Source organism: Bactrocera oleae, chromosome 5 (genome assembly GCF_042242935.1).
Source record: "Bactrocera oleae isolate idBacOlea1 chromosome 5, idBacOlea1, whole genome shotgun sequence".
NCBI lineage: Eukaryota > Metazoa > Arthropoda > Insecta > Diptera > Tephritidae > Bactrocera > Bactrocera oleae.
The window spans coordinates 63,979,429-64,002,145 of record NC_091539.1 but is presented as its reverse complement, the minus strand read 5'-3'; the positions used below and the strand labels follow the sequence as shown (position 1 = coordinate 64,002,145).

The window sequence follows — 22,717 nt, the reverse complement described above, 5'->3', positions numbered from 1 at the left end:
CCACATATAAATTTATCACACCTACCACAGATGAACTTACCATATCTGCTAAGTTAGGCAGCATAGGTACACCTAAACGGAACACAAAAAAGCACATTCGGCTACTGTAAGCTTTACTATTCGAAAGGTTGACATCTAAGGTGTTCCATAATATTATATAATACACAACACTAAAATTAACTAACATCTTTTTGAGAAAAACCTTCGGCCAATTTCCATGAAATATTATTCTGTTTTATTTATGATAGTTTAAGCAATTTAACAATAAATTTAAACTAATATTTTTTATATCTTTTGAAAAATAAATGTTCAATACTTACTATAGCTTCAAATAACTTTAACCACATTTTCAGGCTTCCCAATCACCAAATAGCACGTACCAGTTATATTATAACTTCTATTTTTGTCTCTGGTAGCGGCGCATTCCTCGAAAATTAAATTTAAATTTGTTTGCCTTTTTCCATCGCAAACAGGTGCTTGCGTCTTGGATTGGTGCTACTTGTTTTCATCTCCGTCAATACGACGACTTTCACCCATAAATGTGACTATAGATTAACAAGTCTACTTGTCTAAGCCTTTGCTGGCAACAGTTAGTCAGTTGGCTTTAATGGTTGCCACCAAGTTTGTATTTACAAATGAACACACCTTTGTGTACATAAATACACATAGAGGACAGACGGTCACGGCGGAGCGTGTAAACAGCGGCGACTAGCCACAGCCTACGGGCAAAACGCCCAAAAACTATTTACAACCGGCCAAGCAACCAAGCGGAAAAGTGACTTTTTTGTGAATTTCAATAAAATCGATTGTTGCTTTGTTTGTCGCATAGTTCATTGCTTGACTTTTTTATTTGAGTTTACATATTTACATACATACATACATATGTATAGCTGTTTTTACGATTTGCTTATTTTAATTGCTAAAATATGGCAGGTGTAATGGATATGCTCGATTTGCTTTCAAATCACTTGTGCAGTAGCAGTTTCAATTACTAACACGCAATTCAAATATAACTTTTGTATACGCAGTAGTTCTGAATAACAAAATAAGTATTCAGTTTCATCATTCAGCTAGTTTATTTCTATACTTATTTTTGGTTTAATAATCTGTAATTTTGCGCTATAAAATTTATCATACTTCCAATATTGAGATTCCATTGAATAAAACAATTACTAACCGCATTAGCTAAGGGCTAATATATCTCATTGTTCCGTCGAACTGTAAATGTTGAACCATTAAAATAAATTTTTAGTTTCGAAAATTTTGTGTACACTTCCCTTGAGGGTTTTACTTATCGATAGTCTCCTGAAAGATTTTTGACATTCGAAAAGAATCTTCGAGTGCGTATCCTAGATCGGAACGTTATTGTAGTTATGAAAAATGAACACCTTATCAATTGTAAAGTATCAAACAACTACTCCACTCTTTTTGATCGCAATATACTCAAAGAAAATATGCAACAGAGCCTTGGATAACCTCTACAACTTCTTTGTGGCCATTGAATGTAGTACAAAAAAGTCCCCTTATAACTAATGCTGCTCACTGTTTCCCGCCTAAGCATAAGCATATTTAAATGTCTCTCCAAGTCCACCCCTCATGCTGTGCTTTAGCGTATGAACTCTTCTTAATATTTATTAATGACAGTTCGTATACCAATTATACGAGTATCTTTTCAACCACGCTTCAGACACGTCGATTGCAGTCTCACGTTACGTTGTACTTACATATAGCGTAAAAACGCAGCTCAACCGTTAAATTCTAATTACTTTTTAATTTTAATTCGCTAATTCAAAAATTGTCCAACCACATGCGGTTGCAAAAAGTGGGAAAATTAACATCAACTGCCAATCGCCGTTAGAGAAACCATCTACAATTCAGCGTGTGCCTGCTTCTTCGAAGCCGAAGTGCCAAAACGTCAAGGTAGTGGAGCTGAGACGTCAGCTTGTAAAATTTTCTATTTACTAATTCAATTTTCGCAATGCAAGGGAGTGGAGCATAAAAATTTTGGTCAGGTTGGCTTATCTGTATGTATGTGGGTGTGTCAGGTGTAAGCGTGAAAGTGTCAAACACTTGACTGGCTAAACAGATGTTTCACATTGCGACACGCAATCTAAGATGTCTTTAAAATAAATAGAAATGAAAATTTTCGTATTGAGAAAAACAAAAAAAAATTAAAATCTAATTGACTTAAGCCAAAATAAAAAAGCAACAAAATATGGAAAAATTTAAGTATTTTTGTCGTTTTATAAAAAAACTTGTGTGTGCTCGTAAAGTGCAACGAAATTTTACGAGACAATAATAGTTATCATCTATATTTTATACATATAAAAATATAAAATAAATGTAATATATAATCTGTGCAGTATAATTTCTTCCATCTTACTACAAATTTTAAAATGACATATGAAACAAAATCTAGTGCTGCCACAACGTTTTTAAACTTTATAATATATAAGGGTGGTTCAAAAATCCCTTTGCATTTGAAGATGTATCGAGACAAGTCGGAGTGTTAAAATGTTAGGAAACGCAAATACGAGTACTATTAAAAAGTCGGCGTCTTAAATCATACAAGAATATGGGACAATATATCAACCACGCTTAAACTACAAGTTCAAGGAACTTTAAGCACTCAAACAACTTTTTAAATTATGAGGTCTATAAAAAAACGATTTGTGTAGTATAATATGTATATCCTCATTTTTGAAGAATAGAACCAAATTTTTGGAAGAACTTTTTTCAGCGAATATAATGAAACACCCCTCCATTTAAGATGGTTGGTGTGGTGGTGTACTTCTATAAAAATTAATCGAAATATCATACTTTCTCAGAAAAATCCGTCTTCACCATCACCTAACCCCCAAGCCATTAGTCTACGTCACGCCACTGCATTGCCCTAACCATTTCTACTATTTTGCTTTAGTATGGCTTACAGCAAACAATAAAATATTTTTCTATATAAACCATACAAATTAACAGCATTTTGTAAAAACAATTCGCCAGCAAATTGCCAATAAAAGTGCGAGTGAAAAACACTCGCTCTGCAAACAGCGCCACAAACTGCTTCCACAACAAATCGTAAACTTGCAGAAAAAAATTAAAAATGAAAATGCGAAAAATAGCACTAAAAAGCGCTACAAACAATGTTTATAATAAATGTGAGTAGCTTTCACAAAATGCAACAAGTTGCAGCAGCGCAGTTGCAATGTAAGAAAAATGTACGACGGAGCGACGACAACAAGTTTTTGTTGTAGTATTCCAGCATTAAAGGCAAAAAGAAATAAAAATTATTTCGCGGAATATATTGTATATGCACACATATATATCTGTATTATGGATTGATAACGGTAACTTGTGTACAAAGTCACTTATGGCTATGAAATAGAAGCGTTTGGTTTTGGCCCCACTTGCTTGGAATTGGATTTCATTCACCAAATCGTGGTGATTAATCACTAATTGTTGAATGAAAACCGATTTGATTTATTTAGATAACTGTGTATGCATGTTACTGCTATTCTTTAATGTCTTTCAGCAGAAAAAGCTGAGTTGGCGCTAAAATTTGTTGATAAACAATTATGTACACAATTAATCACGCATAAGAAATCTGCAAAAGCTATTCACCTGCTAGGCTAGACAACAGGAAGAGAACCTACCCTAAAATGTCAGAAGCTTATCTCTTTCTTTTATTATTATAATTATTTTTTTATATTTTTATTATTATTATTTTTTTATTTATTTTTATTATTATTTTTTATTTGACGAACAAGTGAAAATTTCTTATCTGAGAAATTTCTGAGTACCTCTGCAATGGAACAATGTAAACGCTTTTTTTCACAACAACTAACGTGTGCTTTATTTTTGTTGCCATGTCATAACTTAGCCAACAAGTTTTCGTTTTTATTTTTAAGCTGTAAATATAACCAACAAAAAATTGCTTAAAAACTCTTTCGTTTGTGTTTTGTTTGCTGTTGTTGTCTACTGTGCTTATTTCTTCAAACAATTATTTTCCAAATAAAACGGCGCAAGCATTTGTCTTATGCAAATCTCACCTGTATTTCAAGATACTTGCGCCACGCACCAACACACAAACATCTACTTAAACATACATAGAAACATACATACATACATACATATAAATAAACAAGCGTTTGCCTCGTATGCATATAAATTTTGATCTGTGCGCACTCGCGTCAGCCCTCCGTTTTGCATTTGCATTTTTTGTACAACCCGTTTCGCTGCTTAGGACCACATAGTGGTGGCCGCCTTTCTTGGCCTGTTTTGCCGCTTTTTCGAAATCGCTTAATATCAAGCAGCAAACTCGGCTGTCGCCGTGTGTGACGAAACTATTGTTCCCGGAGCTTTTCTCGACATTTTCACTGTGATAACACCTATATTTATGTTTCTGCTGTCTTTTTGTCGTGTAATGGAATATGTAAATATTATTCAAAAATTTCTCTAAGACTGCGTTTTTAATGCAAAGCCACAACTGCATTGAGAGATTCATATCAAAGAGTCTCACCTTTATTTTATGACAAAAAAAAACACAGGTTTTGAAAAATGTTGCTTGAAGTTTGAGCAATTGAGAAAACTGGAAATGATTTTTATTAACACACAACAATAGCAAGAGACACCCAAAAATTGTATACTTTTATTGAAATGGCGTCTATCACATATTCCGAAGTTCCTACCGAAAATTAGTTATTTCAACATCAAGCTGTCATTCTCTTAACTTCATCTTACTCTCGAGTAAGTTAAGACCCGTGAATACCAAAACTGAATATTTTCGCAGACTCAACTTTCAAGAGCATCGCTAAAACTTTTGCTCACAATCACCATGCCTACAAATTTTTAGTAGGCTAAAGTTGATATACGTAAATAAACATTAAATATATACTGTAGATAATATCCTAATAAAATGTATAATCGAACATCCAAGCCATTAGGACCGATCTACGGTATGTAAATATTCAGCCTCTTAAAACTTAGTGATCTCCATTAAAAGTTAACTAAATTAAAAAAATAGGGTTTCCACATTAAAAATCTTCTCATCTCTAGAAAGTTTAGGAGATTCTCTACAACCATTTTTCTTTTTGTACCATATGTCAAGCAATTAGTCATTTAGAATTATATGGTCATGGTATTTCATTGTAATCGGATTTAGACCAGCGGTGACCAAAAAATTTATTTCTGGTGGCACACGACAACAACATCAATAAAAATTATAACATTATAGTTCTCAGAATGACAAAAAATACGTCAACTCTAAGCTATATTTCTACTGAACTAAAAACAAAGCAATGTTTGCCAAAGCTCAGGGGATGCGAGACAATGTCCGCAAACGATGAATGAATGACACTAGTTTCGAGCGAGCTACCGCGGGCCAGTTGTTTTTAAAAATGTTGCAAAAAATATTTTTCGAAGCCAAACAGAGCCGTTTGATGTTGTTGTGTGTGAGCAGCCCGCATTTAGACCGCCAAACCCTACTGGACAGCGGCAGTACTTACATATTCGTACACCGATTAGTACCGTATATAAAATCCTCGAACTTCATGTTTTTTGGCCAATTCTGGTGGCTGGACTACCGGATGTTTTCTGGTTTTACTGTACCATATTCTGCAAACTTCCTTCTGAACCTTAATGTATATAATTTGGAGAGCTGAACTCTTTCATGCCCCTAGCTTAGGTTAGTTCACTGTTTTCTATGAAACCCTAAGTATATTTTGAGAGAAAATTTATCTAGAAGCTGCTGGCAATTGTATAAAATATAATTATAAAGCTCTTCCTCTCGTATTAACATTTTTCAAAAATGCTTTCTAAAATTTCATGTCTCCTTTTGTTTTTCTTTTAATTATTGGCACATAAATTATTAAAATAGAGTCTATTAAATATGTTAATTGTCATTACAGTTAATTCAAATGGCTAATTTGTTAATAAAGAAATATCGAAATGACAAAACAAGCAGAATAAGAAAGTTCTAAAGCCATGCAAACTAATTGTAGAGACATAAAGACATTTTTGTAAAAAGCTGTAGCACAGAACTACAACAAAAACAAGAGCAAATATCAAAAGTAATTTTAACTATTTAATGAGTTCTTTCTCTTTTTTTAATTTTTTAGCTTTATTTCTGTTAATAATTTTGTCACGCAATGACGAATAAAGAACAAAGAAAAATTATGCTAAAAATAATAAAAAAGATTTCACACAAACATATTCTCTATAGCATTGTAAAAGAATAAAGAGTGGTCAGCTACAAAGTGTTTGTCGTAAAATGTAGCGACACAGTGAAAATATAAGAAATACAAAAATACACAAATACATTTACAAAGTGATAAAGAATTAACAACAACAGTTTTATAAGCCAACCAAAAATTATGATTTAATGGCAGCACAACGGTCTATAAGTCGCCCTCAAATTCCAAAACATCTACCAAGAGTTGTTAAAAACAACAACAATAACAACTACCAAACTTAGTGGGTAATGCAAGAAAATTCGTAGCATTGTGTGTTTGTTGTGGCTACGCGTCGTATGCAGCACGCACACGAAATTGGGCATCACGTAATTTCGGTGTTCGGTGTTTGGTGTTTGTGTTATCATAATTACGGTGTGAAGAAGCTCAAAGTTGGTGATGCGTTGAAGAGAAGCAGCGTTTTACAAAGCAACAACAAACAGAAAATTTAAAGCAATGCAATATTTGATTGCCGGCGAATTTGAGAAGACACAAGATATGCTCGGAAAATACATATGTATGTTTGAACAAGTGTGTATTGGGGACTCCGGTCAACTGCCCGAAATGCGCATAAGTAATTTAGTGTCAATAACCGAGTTACATACATATGTACATAGACATGAAGGTGCTTAGCATTAATACAAGTAAAACTTAAGAAGGGAATGAAATGTGCTTGAAGATGAAGTTGAAGCATTGACTTGGAAGTAGAGGTAGCTCTGCGAGAAAACCTGGATTAATTCAATTTACAATTTTTCCTTGATTTAAATCGTCAGTATTTTTATTGAATTTGGTCAGAATTTTATGCAGACACTACTGAGTTGTTTGCTGTGAAAAAAAGAGTGTGAAACATTGTTGCCTACATTTAGGCTCTTGTTCATATTTAAACGAAGTCTTACACCCAATTTTTAGAAGAAGTTAAATTTAATTTTAACTGCGGTTGCACCGAAATTATAATACCCTTCACAAATGAAAAAATTTCCATACTAGAACTTTATTTTGAACGATCAGTTTATATAGCATATATAGCCGATCTGAAAAATATGTTTGGAGAAAAAGTTTTCCATACAAGGATTTGATTTTGATCAATCAGTTTTAATGACAGCTATATACTAAAGGAATTCGATCTGAATAAATTGTTAGGAGATTTGAACTTTTTGATGAATTTCGTGAATCAAATATAACAGTTTTCCATACAAGATTGTATATGGACTTAATTGATCGATCAGTCTGTATTTCACTAACAAAATCATGAATCCGCTACTAAAAACATTATAGCAATACATATACACAGATTTTATATTCCTACAAGGTAACTCTGTAAAACGCCCACACCAAACCATTAATGCCACAGAGATTTATAGACCGGCATGGATTTAACTTGACTTTAGTTTCGGGACGCATCACATGCGGGAAATGTGCTAGTAATTTGACTCACATAATTTTTTTTGTATTTTCAAAATTTTAACTGGCAAGAAGCGCACGCATAATGACGCAGTTTGGCTTTTCACAAAAGGGTCAATGAATCATGTGGTCTATCGCCGGGCATCAACACCAACAGCAACACGAACACCAGCTGCGTTAATGGCAACGACGCGGCTCACAAAACTGTTTAAGACCCTTATAGGAATAGGAGTATAGGCAGCAGGCAAAGTAGTAGTCAGTTGATTGCTGGTTACTGGCATTTATTGTTGTTGTTGCGCTACTGTTCTTATGCCCACAACCGTAACCGAGACAATGAATGAGTTCTGAAGTTACCCGTTGGCCATCAAGTGGTTGCCACACTTGAAAGCACTTCACCAACACACACACTCCCTCCAAACTATCTCCGCGACAGCAGGAAGACACCTACAGTACTGTATGCACATTTGTTTTGTATTAACGTATTTTTTTCGTTTTTGTTTTCTTACTTTCAGCAAGTGCGATTCTTTTCACTTGCAAGTCCCTACGCTTCAGCGCCCGTTGGTGTTTTTTAAAATTAAGGAAATGCTTAATAAGGGAATAAATAACTCGGAAAAGCAAACAAGAAATGTGCATTACAAAACTTTATAATTAGTATTGGGTGGTGCCTTACCGACAACTGCGCGCATGCGCAGACGGCACTCGTCATTATCACATGTAATATATCATTCCCTCTTGACTTGCACGAGTATAGTACATAACTCGCAAGTGCATAATTATGTTTTCGTGTTCTGAAACAATCGTACTTATACTTTCTAGCACTTGTCTTCATACAAATACATCCCTAAAACGCCCATCATACATTTCTGGTAAGTGTTTTTCTAGATTTAATTGTCTGTGGTTACGCTTGGCTGAGTTTGCGCTGAAGCGTTCATCCATACTATATTAAAAAGGGAACCTCTTCGCGAAAACACTTAAATCTTTCCAAGAACACATTTTTAATTAAAAAATAATAGCATACTGTTCGCAAAAAATAATACAGGAGATTAAGTAATGACTTCTACAGAACAGCAACAAATTTTATGGAAATTCAAAAATGAAAAAAAAAACTAAGTATAGATAAAATTAAGACTTTTCTTTATCATAAAAGAAATATTTCAATTGTAAAAAAAATGTGCAATATTTTATTCTTCATATCATACGTTTTTTTGTTTTTTGAAATTGATGAAAAAATTTGTTTTTACCTTATCTTGATACTGATAAATTAAAAATTTTAGTTCGAAGGTACTTATGTTTTTAATACAAAAATATAAACCGAGTGAGGTTCAATCAAAATTGTTTGAAAATTCTAACTTATGAACTATGATAACTGTGAGAAGTATACCTACACCGAAGCTAACGATTTTTCCTGTTTCAGGTTGAGATTGTTATCGATAACAATTGATGAAGTATCGAAAAGAAATTCCTTCACAAAATTGAGTTGCTCTTGATTGATCGATAATATTTTAGTGTTAATGGGAAATAAAAGTTGCTTTGCTGACGTTATATTAGCGAATGCCCTCAATAATACTGTATTTTATTTTATTTTTAGTTTTCCCTCGAAGATTTGTTTCCTTTATATAATTTAAAATATATTCCAGCAGCTTTTGCACTCAGAAAATTATTTAAACGAAATCGATTCCATATTTCCGTACAGTAAATCATACTATCAAATCAAAAATAGTACAAATACCTTAGAAAAATATTCTTCAACAAGAAAATGTCACATTAATTAAGTATATAAAATATTTATAAGCTGATCGATTCACACATTTCAATCAAATACAGAAGTAAAGTATATTTAAACTAAAAAATTGTACATCATCGTCGATAAGATTTCAGACAGCTGATAAAAGCGCTTTACACAATTTTTTTTATTATATCTACAAAAATAAATAAATAAATATAAATTTTATTTTCCGAGCGATTTTCATAATCAACTTCTACAACCTGTTTGGTATTGCCTAAAAACCACCTAAAATATTTTAATTACACATTTATATACAAAAGTGCACTGCCGACTATCAAACCTGTAAATACCCCAAAATCATTCATGCGGTAGTTAATCGAGCGGACGCAAAACCACAACATCAAATAGCATTAATCGCAACTTACATATAGGTATATGTGTACATATATACATACATATATATATTTCATATGGTACGTCAGATCAAAATCATTTGCTGCTGAACAAAATAGGTAACAATAAAAATAAAGCCAACAGTGGACAACAACAAACATAATCAAAACATTATACATGAACCTGCATACCTTATGTACAGATAAACAGTGTATATATATATGCACAAAAGTATTTACTTGCTATGTGAATGTTGAGTACAATCACAAAGACTGGTTTTTCGGTGGAGATAAAAAGCCTCACAGACTGGCTGGCTGGCTTGCAGGCCAGGCGTACCAACCAATACTTAGCCTCAGCTAGCCATTGTAAACTGAAATGAATTTAAAATAACAATAATAAAAACAAAACGCGTTCATGGCGGCAAAATAGTGAGTGGCATATTTTTGCTTTTGCACACATCAAAACTTCAATCGCCTGCTGCCACCAAAAGCGCATAAAATGTGGAGCTGAAAACGGTGAATGAAGTGTACGACTCTCAATTCCTCAGATACTACGTTTATTGGTGTTTAGTGAAAGGGAAAGTGCGATTATTACTATTATTAGTATTATTATTATTGTTTTTCTTTTATTTTATTTCGGTTGTATAATGTTTATTTAGACTTAAGTGAGTATAATAAAAATACCTAGAACAAGAAGTTAGTAATTGGCACATTTGCAAATTTTACTCGGAGGCAGTTACAACGGATTGATGGGAAAAAGCATGAAAGTGTATAAAAATTTGTATACTACAAGTATATTTCATTTAATAAATTCTTGAAGTTTGTGGAATTTAATTATGGCCATGCTGTATATATGCAGTAGCGTTGCTGGAATTTTTAAAATAGGAGTTTCACGAAAAAGTTATTGGGTTTAAAACATTATTAAATTGGTCGATTCTTTGGCGAATTGCATTATATAATAATGGATGCTAAAAGTGCAAAGTAATTTTACAAAAAATAATTTAAGCAATGTGTATTTGGGGAAGGCAAAAACTAACCTACCGAATTTATGGATTAAAATAAATATATACATATATAGAAAAAAATACTCTTAAAAGTCATGAATTTTAGAAGTTGTCGTTGAACGGTGAGTATCACATATTTATATCGTAAATTACACGTAAAAAAATATTTTTTCATTAAATATTTATTTTTTCTCCTTATATTGACCAAATATTTCATACTAATTTTCAATCAAAAAATCTCATGTCGAAATTTCAGATTTTCTTAAAAAGTCAGTCGGTCAGTCAGTTAATCGTTTTTCAGTTGTTTAGTGGGGTCTTAAATGTTTTATACCATCAGAAAGTAGATATGGCCTACTGACTTTTAAAAAACAACTGAAATTTTGATTTAAGATTTTTGATTGAAAATTTGGGTTTTCTTCATATTGGGTCAATATAAGCAGAAAAAATAAATATTTAAAATTTAAAAATATACAGGGTGCTTGGAACATAAGGTAGGTTCACACCAAATTTCGGAAAAGGAAAAAAAATTTTTGAATTTTCTTTCAATCTATTCTCGATTTGTTTTCCTTTCGAATGAGAATGAAAATGCTTTGCTCTCCCGACATGTGAGATTTTCATTCGAACGTTCAAGCAGTTGGTATAAGTCTGATCATTGATATATATTGTGCGTTTATGCTGAAACTATACTACTTGTAGAATTTCTGATACATAGATATCTCGTTGACCTTACTAATAGTAAAATGAGGTATTGAACCAATTATTTGTTTTAGAAAATAATTATAGAAATGAAAAAGTTATTTAGGTATTTATTACTTGCATACTTATTAATCATATATGAAATTCAAATTCAGTGTGACCAAGGAAATAAAAAAAAATGGGAGGTTAACCTAATTACTTGGCTTTAAAATCATTTTACTACTATTTCCCATAAATTGTTCGTAAACTTTTTCGAATGTGATTGCAATCACTTTTTAATAATGATTAATGAACGATAATTACAAAAACTTTTTCTAATTCAAATACATATAATCGATTATTGTTCTTCATGCAGTTTAATTGCTATAAAAATTACATACACTCACACATTGGTATAAGCAAAAAATTCCTTTCCTTAAACACAAATACATACACATACGGATAAAAAGTGAAACTCACCCGAACGAAACTGAAAGATAAATTGGCATCTGAGTTGTTGCTGTTGCCGCTGCTGCTGCCGCTACTGTTGGCCGTATCGGCGGTGCTGCTTGAAGATGTATTATCCATGTTGCTGTTGTTGTTTTTATTAGTGTGCTCACAGTACGGCTGGAGTAGATGCTGTTATCTGTACACCAACACCGTTATGTTATTCTGTTGGCGCTATAAAGTATTAAAGAGCCAAACAAAAAAAAAAAATCGCGTGCAGAAGCGAGTAACTGCGCGTATTTTAGCTAAAGTTGTTGTTGTTGTTAATTTTCTTTTGTTTTTCGTGTTGTGCGAAAGTAGATACCTCGAAGTTCCGCAATGGACGTTGGTTTTTCACTCTCACTCGCGCACCTGTTCACGGCTTCCTCGTTACTGCAAGTATTTTATGCACTCGCATGCACACTTTCACAGCTACTCGCACACACACATACACACAAATGGCTGGCTCGCAGATGCATGCAATATGCATGTGTATGTGTTAAGCGATAAAAATATTCACTTTCAGCGTGTTGCACAGCAGTTGCAATTTTTTTTTTTAAGATTTCCTTGCTTTGCCGTTAGAAAAGCAAAACAACTGTTACTTGCTTATTTCTGCACTAAAAACTCACTTAATTCTCGTTTTCGATTTTGTATTTTTGTTATTTCTAATTTTCATTTATGCACATGCACCGATTTTTAATTACTTTCCATTGATTTACACAAAATCAAGCACAAACACACGAGCAAAGCACTTGAAGACCAAAAAACATGTAGTGGAACCGCGGAAACTCTCACGAAATGGTCTAAACACGATTGTGTTGCGTGAGACTTTATAAAATTTGGTTGTTTTGCGGCTTTTCTTGTTTGCCAATTTCTTAATTTCTTCCGATTGGAATTAATAGCAACTATATTTCAAGTTGTAAGCAACAATATTCATTAATTTGTTCTTATTGCCTGATCTGGAAAGTAAAATATAAAGAGATTAATTTTATTAAAGTAATAAGTTAAAAAGTATTCATAAAAAACATTAAGATAAGATATAAAATAAGTTTTATAAAAAATATTTTTTGATCTGCTCAAAAATCGAATTTTGGCAGGCTAAAAAACACCAACATTTTGGTTAAAATTCACATTTAAAAAAAAAACGCCGTAAGTCATTGAATGGACCATATCCTCTAGCAGCGAATTTTTTTCAGGTTTCATCCACGGAGAAGTCTAACAGACTGCAGCCGTGGAAAACCTTTTTTCTAAATTCGAAAAATATTAAATTCTTTTTTTTTATTTTCATTGTGTATTCTTAAAATATTAAAATATTAAAACATTTGATACAGTAGTTTTAAATTCCCAACAATCGCCATTTTAGGCTCTCACACTAGGTGTGCCCTTTAATCAAGAACATGAATAATCTTAGTACTAACAAATCATTAATATACATTTTTGTTGATAATTAAATAAAGCAGTTAGATACCGCCAATTAAAAGCTTGGCGAATGGCGAATAGAACATACAACAGGTATAAGTCAAATAAACTGACGTAGATCAAGTATAAATACCACTTATACATACCTCTTTAATAAAGTATTTTACTACTTTGTATTAAAACTTAATTGCAACGTTTGATTGTTAAGCAAAACAAGATGTGGTGAATCGAATGTGCCTACTATAATATATTCATAAAAGTTTAAACCTTTTTCTAACAACTACCTATAAAATGTTTACTTTTTGTAATGACCTTTGCCTTCACTCATTTGATAGCTCCCTTTTCACCATGACTTAAAAATTAAAAATTTTATTTGTTTTTAATATTGGTATAATAAAGATAAGAGTCTACAAATTTGTAGACACAAGATTTAGTGTATGAAGAAGTACAACTAGGCAGAACAACATGGCATTCCATGAAATGTTGAATCAAAAAAATACAAAAAAGGCTAAAATTAAAATAATTGATTATCGAACAAGATAAGTACACATAAATAAATGCCCTGATAAACTTCAAGGTTGTTGTTAATAATTTCTTATCATATACCAAATATTACGATGCCAAAACAATAAATTTAATATTGTCAAAATGTAAGTCAAACAATTTGTTTTGGTGATCAAAATTTGTTGCCTTTTTAAGTGAAATACCTATGTAAAAGCGCGGTTAATTGCAACGACATTTTGTAAAGCAAAAATATTTTGTCACGCTATATGTATCCTATATTGAATTATATAACACACTCTTTGATTACATTGGACCCGGACTGGCCCATTTAATCTCCGCTCGCAAACCGAATCGATAAAAAAAATTTTCTACATTGGTACAACCTTCTTTATGTTCGTGTGAAGTTTTTTTTAGATTTTTAAGTGAAATATTTTTGGGTGCGGTAGTAAAATCGATTAATTGCAAGTCAATTTTGTAACCCAAAAATATTTCCCAGGCCACTGTATGCATGTATGTACTGGAATTTTTTAAAGAAAGCTAGAGGATTTCCAGCTGCTATAATTGAAAGTAAAACTAAGATAAAGAAACATTTCATTCAGAAAAAAGAAAAAGAAAAGTTTATAGCTAAAAATATTTTTAATTAGCGCTGCTACCTGTTCATTTTTTTTGAACAAAATAAACTATTTAGAATAAAATTATAATGTGGGCATCAAAGTATTTAGATTAAAAAAATTTTCAGAAATATTTGAGAAGGGTTGCCACCTGTTGGAAAATTTCGATACAATTAAATTTATAAGGTGAAGCAATTATTTCAAAATAAGTAATAAACTTAAAAGATTCGAGAAGTGTTGCCACTAAATTTTTAAATTTTTATGTATTAAAAAGAAGTTAAATATTATAATATAGGCGTCTATTTAGATTGTCTTAGGAAAGATTTATGTCGGAAAAATTTTTAAGTGGGGTTGCTCTCTGTTTAAAAAATTTGAAGTAAATAATACCTAATAAAAAAAGAAACATTTCTATGAAATTGAAGAGGCTTAAAGAACTTACAGTCGAAAATATTTTTGGAAAGAGTTGCCAAATATTTCATAGTTAAAAACACAATTAAATAATATGGAAAAATAATAATTGCAATATGGATATAAAACTAAAGTGGATACAGAAGGGTTGCCAACTAGCTAACAAATATAATATTTTTACAAATTTAGCAAATAAATTTAGCAAATAAGATATGAATAAATGAGAATGAAATAAGAGGTTTAAAAAATATTTTTACTGAATATATTTTTGAAAAGCGTTACTATTTGATTATGAAACTCCCGGGAAATTTTCACAACTGTCACACGGTTTATCCTTTCTTTTTCGGCTGATTTTCGTTTTTATTTAACATTCAATGACTAAGGTGTACTTAGACTACCTTCAGTTAATATAAACACTTATGTCCTACAAAGTGCTTTAGTTAAGTATTCTTATCACGAGATATGCGAGTGAATGGCAACGAATTTCGAAACAAACGTTGTTGTCTACAAAACAAAACTACTCAGGTACTTGAACCATAGTGTCGGTTATCGCTCCTTAGTAGTAAATAATATGAACATAAACTTCAGAGCAATGGCGCAATCTCTTTAATTGTCATTAAACTGACCGTTTACACATTAAACGCACAAAGACTAATTACGAATACAAAGTTACGAATATCTACTAGAAATAATGGATGAGTATAAAATTTATTTAACGATTTCCCAACAATCAATCAACAATTAAGCGTCCAACCACCTCACATTAAGTATTGACGATAAATCACAACAGCAAAACAAAGATGAGGCGAACTACTCATCCGCAGAGGACCACACCCACTAACTATAAAGGCGTTTTAATTCAACTGAAAAACAAAGCGCAGAAATATAAATAAAATATATATGTATGTGTGTGGCATTAATAATTGTAGACACATTTCGAATAGGCAGGTAGTTAGTACCTACCCGAAAGCTGCGTGAGAGGAAATATTTGTTGTTAACGTGTCAATTTGATATGCTTTAACCCTAAGTTATTAAGTCTCCTTGAACTTGCCTAAATTTTGATGCGGCAAACGCTTACGTCCATTTAATTACACACACACGTACACATATACATATACACAAAGTGTAAATTTATCTTTGAAAATATTTTATCTCGCGGCCGATCGCTGACAAAACTTTACGTTGGAGATTAAATTCTTCTTAAAGCTGTTTTCAAGCATCATTGCACATGTGTGTGTTTATTGTGATGTATTTGCATGTACCTACATTAAGTTTACTTAAAAAATTGATGATAGCTTCAGGCGCCAACCCTTCTTCAGATATTTTTGTGGTGTCGTCATTCAATTTCTGATGAATTAAATTAACACTCAAATAATTTGCACAAATTCACATAAACAATTTTATGTAAATATGTATCAATGTAGTTATTATTATTATTTTTTTCTTCAAAATGACCACCATAGCAGTGTCGCCGTGATGCCTTATGATGATGTCCCGCAGGCGTTGATTTTTTCTGAGATATATTAAAATGTAGGTGTGCGAGTCATAAAAATTAAAAAAAAAAATGTTTTGAGGCACTTTTATATAGTATAAGTAATAGAATTTTTTATATTGCTAAAAATGCCTAGAGAAAGATAAAAACTCAAGAGCTTAGGGAGATGAGTACAAGGGATCGCTTGTTCACTTGTAGACTACTTTTGAAAAAACTTGCCTTTAGGCAACATAAAATCTTGCAGTGTTGTGAAAGCCTTCGAAGCCAAACAAACTTTTTTGAAGTTGAATGAGGTTCTCTCACGTTAAGATACACTTATCTAATAACTTTCTATAGATTTTTCAGTTTTATGTCAGGCTTTAAACACTTGTTTTTGAGTTTTCGGCTGTCTGTCACCAATGGAGCTTTTTAGTGGAACAAACTACTAATATAGGCTTAAGCGTTTCAAAAGTCGTCAGGTGATGAATTAGAAGCAATTATTGGGGGTTCTGGGACCAACCAAACTCCAGATTTTCCTTTCTCGGGATCTTTAATTCTCAATACAGAAATTATATGGATATCAGCAGTGACCGAAAGAGGTGGGAGATCGGGGAGAGCTCCTCTCAGGCCCGAAGTACTCAGGTCGTACCGCTGCTTTGAAATAATTGTTTGCTAATTTATTTCTCCAACAATTGGTGATTAAGGGGAACCATATCCAATATGTTCCTCGGCCCGGTTTTCTCTCTACGGCCCTAGATATCTGTGATAGTATAAAGATAAACTTTCGCTCTATCTGGATTTCAATTATATTAACCTCTGCCTCAAATTTCCTTTTTCCTTTAATGCCAAGTGTTTCATTTGTTGATAAGTTTAAAACCATATATAGTATATTTAATATAACTGCAAAATGACTCACTATTCATATTTTAACTATATTTATACTAAAATAAATAAATAAACACTTCTACTATATTATCATATTAACTATCATTTATATAATTCTTATCAACAATGCTTATCTCTTTATAATTGGTGGAAACTTTTAGCTGAAAATATGATATGAATGAAATGATGTGGAATTGTAAACAATTTTTTTGATAATTTCCCTTTTTGGTGAAATAATTTTAATAATACATATTTTGTTAAAAAATTAATGAATGAAGAATTTATGTCCACAGTAAGGATTTCAAAGCTTAGTTGCAGTTGAAGTCTGTAAAAATGATGAAAATCTAAGTTTTACATCGGAAATTGTTAGAAAATCAAGATCAGCTCTAAATTATTCATAGGTAAAGACTTCACAACTATAAAAACTCAAGGTCATACAATAAATATTATTCAACATACATTTTGGAATTTGAAAATAATTGTTACAAATAGTTGTCAAATGAAAAAATTTTGGATTTTCCATTTGACATTTTGTTCAAAATTTAATTTTTATTATATATATTTTTTATTGAATTTTTTTATTATTACGTTTTTTTTTTATTTATGAATTGTTTTGAGTTTTAAAATAATTAAGATATAAACTATCCTATCTTTTAAATTGGTTAAAACTGGACACAGCGTGTTATATTTTACTAAAATCGGTTCAGTAGTCTAGCAGCTTACACCGAACAAAACATGTATATAAGCATAAACAATTATTTTTCAATCAAATCGACTTTTTGTCTTGATATTTGCTTTTATAATCATTTTACATATCATATTTTTTCGATTTCTTAATAAATTTTATTTAATTTTTCACGAATTTATTAAAATTTTCTTCGAAAAACACTCGCTCAAAAGTTTTCCACACGATTTCTCATAAATATCATTAACAAGCACTTCTTAATGCGCTAAAATTCGAATAAATCAGACACATACACACAAACTACCACTTTATTGCTGTTGCTTTATTGTTGTTGTAGTCTAACCAGCAACATTCCACAATACTGGGGATCAATTCACACCCACAACTCAGTTATTTGCACTGAACGCGCCTTAAACTATAAATGTTGGTATGTTTTGCTACATATACTCGTATGTATGTATTATACATATTATATATTACATACATACATACTTGTATGTATTTTATGTTTGACTATGTTTGTATAATTGCAGCCTAGTTTCCCTACAATTAAGTGGGCTGCATTTGCATTGATATTTATTTACATAGCACACATGCTTATGTACATATGTTAATATACATATGTATATATTTTTACCTTCCGGTGAGTTAAATAACTCTTCCCAACCGTTCACAGTTATTTCACGCGTATATATGTATATATTTATGGTTTGTTGTTGCACTATTTTCCACATCTAGTTATAGCCACGCTATATGGTACTTGTCGCCATTAACTGTTATTGTTGTTATTGCTGTTAGTATACCAACGATTTTTGCATGTATTTGAATTTTGTATTGTATAAAAAACCATAAGCATAACTTAATTACTTTTATTTGTTTATTTTTTATTCGAACCGAAACTGTAACACAACTCAATCGTGGAATTTGATACCGACTCGGCACAGAGCAGTGCGCCCGCTGCTCTGGTTGACAACCACTTGTAAATAAATGATACGAAATATGAAATGAGTTTGGGTATGAAAAGGTTATATGTTGATACAACCGCCGCCGTATCGAATTTTCACGTCCGCAATTGTCGCTGATTCGTTAAAAACTAAACCGAATCGTTTGGCTTACCGTCTTAACTGTGGTGAAATGTCAGTTGATTTAAAGCCATGCACGTAAAGTTTCTCACCAGGTAAGTTTCCATCAGTTAATGGGCAGCCAGCTAAAGGGAGAGAGAGTGTGTGAGTGAGTGTGATACAGAGAGTGCAAGTGGCTCACCTGTTGTTTGTCGACGTTTTGAAGCCACTGTGGCACCAACTGCTGCAATTTTATATGCAGTTCGGTGTGGGAGGGCTTGCGCTCGCTCATATTTTGCTAAACTTATTGAATTGAAAGATGTGAGGTAGCATGGTACAACTATAAGGACACTGTTCCATAAAAGTTTGGTTACAACTTAATTATGATTATGTTTAAATATATAAACAAATATACATTCTTTTCATCTATGTATGGTTAAACATGGTCCCCAAGCATTTGGACGTCCACCTAGCAAAGTTGTTTCTGCAACATGAAAGGGTAAGTCATTGTTGTTGTAGCGGCAGCTGCATTTCTGATATAATTTCGAGAAATGGTACGGAGTTGACAGTCCTTGGACGGATAAAAATCCGGGTCCGTTACGGTAACTTAGACCCGACTGTCATGGAAACGAGGGTAAGTCGTCTTATCAGTTACCTTACGTGCTGATAAAACCTTCGCTCCAATTGCGACTGAAGCCTTTTTATGCCACACAGTTTTGCATCGTTAGACAAAAGTTATAGCATTTAGATTTAAACGTGTCAGTATCGTTTAGATATGAAGTCATGGAGAAGATGCATACAGAGTGATATTTCGACAAATCTAAAATGGTGACGCTATTAGTCGCTAGTTTTCATGAACCAGACAGGTGTGGTGTAATAGATTGTATATCCACTGGTTTTCTTGAAACAAGCCAGTTTCACCATCTTTTTCCCCAAGTACAAACCGAAGAGCATGGGCATTTGACCGGGATTGGTGAGAAAGTTATGTTCAGGTACTTTGTAGTCAGAATTCTCAAGCTTCCTGCGGATAATTGGCAAGACGCAGGTGTTAAAATAATGGTGGGAATAAGCTTAGTAGCAAAAAAGAGGGTTGTGATCAAAGAATGAAATTCTGTAAAATCGAGTGTTTTGATTGGCTAGAGATGGGGAATAGAATAGAATTCTATTCTAAAGATGGGGATCACTTGCACACTTTTCAAAAAGTTGAATAGTTAAGAACTGTTGATTTGAGCTTTAGGAAATTATAGACGCGTGCTACACCTTATTGTTTTGGTATAAAGTAAATCTACTTTGTCCGCGCGGTTTGCAGATATTGATGAAAATTGAAGCGTATTCGTATAGCCATCAGAATGTCCATCAGAATGTCCATGCGCAGTTCTTGTAGTTCGCGATAGTTTCATAAATTTGATGGCGGTGTGTTTGCCATATTGGGTCAAGTTCGACAAGGGCTAAATTATGTTCGACAGTTTAGAGGTACTGTTAAGATTACGAGCCAAGATGTTTCATTTGGCCTGTCTTACATTATTTGGTCGCCCTAACCTCCAAGTCCCACCGCTTTTGTTCCTTTACTAGAATGTCAGGGATGATGTTTACCGCTCTGGTGGTGAAATCTGCATCTACTGAATACCGCACAGCTCGTAACCAAATTTGAAGTAACAAACTTCGTTCTGGTTTTTGTTGTCGCCTACGAAGGGACTGCTAATGTTCGGACGAACCACTACCTGTTAGATGGTGATTGACGGAATGTATACTTAGACGATCTGTAGTATTGTATGCGGTAATGAATGCGAAGTTTTATCATGGACCGAATTCCCATCTACGAATCGCTGCTGAATCGCAACAAAATCGTTCCACTTCTGAAGCTGATGGTTACTGGTGATGAAAAGTTAGTTCCTTACGACAACATCCAGAGCAAACAGTGGTGGTCGTCTACAAGCCCTAGATGACAATTTGTTCCATAGTGTAGGTTAGTTAAGAAAACGCATATATTTTTAGAAAAAAGGATTTTGTTTTATTGAATCAATATATCATTTATACAAGCTCTTGCCGCTTATAACGTTACACAAATATCTGTTGTTTTATGTAGAGGCAATTTTTTTTTTATGTATGTATGTCTGCATGTAAGTATATATGTAAATAAAAAAAATTCTTAAATATTCGAACAAACGCAATGCATTTTGTCTTTGCTAATATGAGTTCCACAATTTTTCTATAAATAATTTTCAATTATTTACTTTTGTTAAATGTAAATTTCTGTTTGTTTCATTGCATATCTAATTAAAATTTTAATTGGTTTATGTATTTCACTTGGCTGCTACTGCTGCTCCTCCAGCACATACAAAGTAACGCCATATCGGAGCGAGGGTGTGGGGAGCGCATGCGCAGCATTGTTTATAATTTTTACTTGTTTTTTGTTTTTTTTTTTTAAGTCAGTCGGAATTATTTACGAGCAAATTCTACATTTGCTTTATTTAGACTATAGCATATAAAACTTCAGTGAATACAAGACGCGGCATAACGGAACGAAACATAAGTAAAGCTTATGTTGCACGAATGTTGCGTAGAATGGGTGCAAAATGTTTCAACTTATAATTATATGTTTAATATAATAAATTCGCATTCGTAACGTTTTCTATGTGTTGCAACATTTTATGTGTATGTATGTATGCGTCTTAAAGAGTTTCGCGCCTAAATTTACAGTTGCTATGCATAAAGGAAAGTTTTCATTGTTTCACTTTTACAATTTCATGTATGTATGTGTGTTGGTAATTTGTTGCTTACATATGTATGTGTATGTATAAATGTTAATGTTTTAGTTCTAACGGTTCATTGTTGTGATTAAGGTGTTTTGCAAAAATATTATTGGTTTTCACATAGTGCTTTTGTAACATTGCTGCTCAGGTACATATGTAAATATATATATATATATATATATATAAATATATGTAAGTATGTGTGCGAAGACACTAAATTTAAAAAAATTAAATATTCGAATTTTAGTTAATTTTTCTACTCAGCCATAATTGTAATTTTTTAAATGGTTATTACATAATGAAAATTGTATATAATATAATTGGAAAATATATTTAGTTGCTAAATTTTTTTTGCATACTTTTTATTGTTTTTTTTCATGACGGCACAAACTTCACTCAGTATTGGAGTTTTTCACAATTTTATTTCCTTTAAAATTTTGAAAAAAAAAAATAAAGTAATTTGTATTGCATTGCAAAAAAAAATTTTATATAATATAAATTGAAATTGATGCTCTTTGCATTAATGCATCCATTAGTACTTGAAAATCCTTTCAATTGTTTTGAAAATTTTGATTTGTTAAATAATGCTAATGTTTACTTTAAAATGTTAAAATATTTTTCGTTTGAGATTAGGTATGTATATAAAGTAATGTGTATAAAAACCAAAAAGGCCAATTTCAGTAGGTACAAAGTTAATTCAATGTTTATTTTGTGATAACCCTATAACCAAATTTGTAATATTTTTTCCATTTTTTATTTTGTAATTAAAAAAAAAAAAGAGAAACGTAAAAAAAATTACAATTTAAATTTAAAATTTTAACTTTAACATATTTAAATTTCATTTACGTTTTTATTTATTTAACATTTAATATTATTTAAAAACTAAAATTTATTTATTTAAAAAATAATTTTTTTACAGATTTCAATGAGAAAATTGTTTACGTTTCCAATTCGAATATTTATTTCTAACATAAATTATCTTTTTTCACGTTCGCATTGAATAAAGTGAGAC

The 22,717-nt window shown here is 32.0% G+C and overlaps 1 protein-coding gene across 1 annotated transcript in view; it reads right to left on the bottom strand.

The window, feature by feature from the left end:
* The window catches only part of Rhp (GTP-Rho-binding protein rhophilin), a 95,435-nt gene extending 76,440 nt beyond the window's left edge, over positions 1 to 18,995 (bottom strand). Inside the window, exons 1-2 of the mRNA XM_036368979.2 lie at positions 18,529 to 18,995; positions 11,903 to 12,867 (exon numbers count right to left, since the gene is read on the bottom strand). Coding sequence (XP_036224872.2) covers positions 11,903 to 12,010 — 108 coding nt within the window. The 5' untranslated portion in view covers positions 12,011 to 12,867; positions 18,529 to 18,995. The remainder of the gene's footprint in view (positions 1 to 11,902; positions 12,868 to 18,528) is intronic.
* Between the last annotated feature and the right edge of the window lie 3,722 nt (positions 18,996 to 22,717).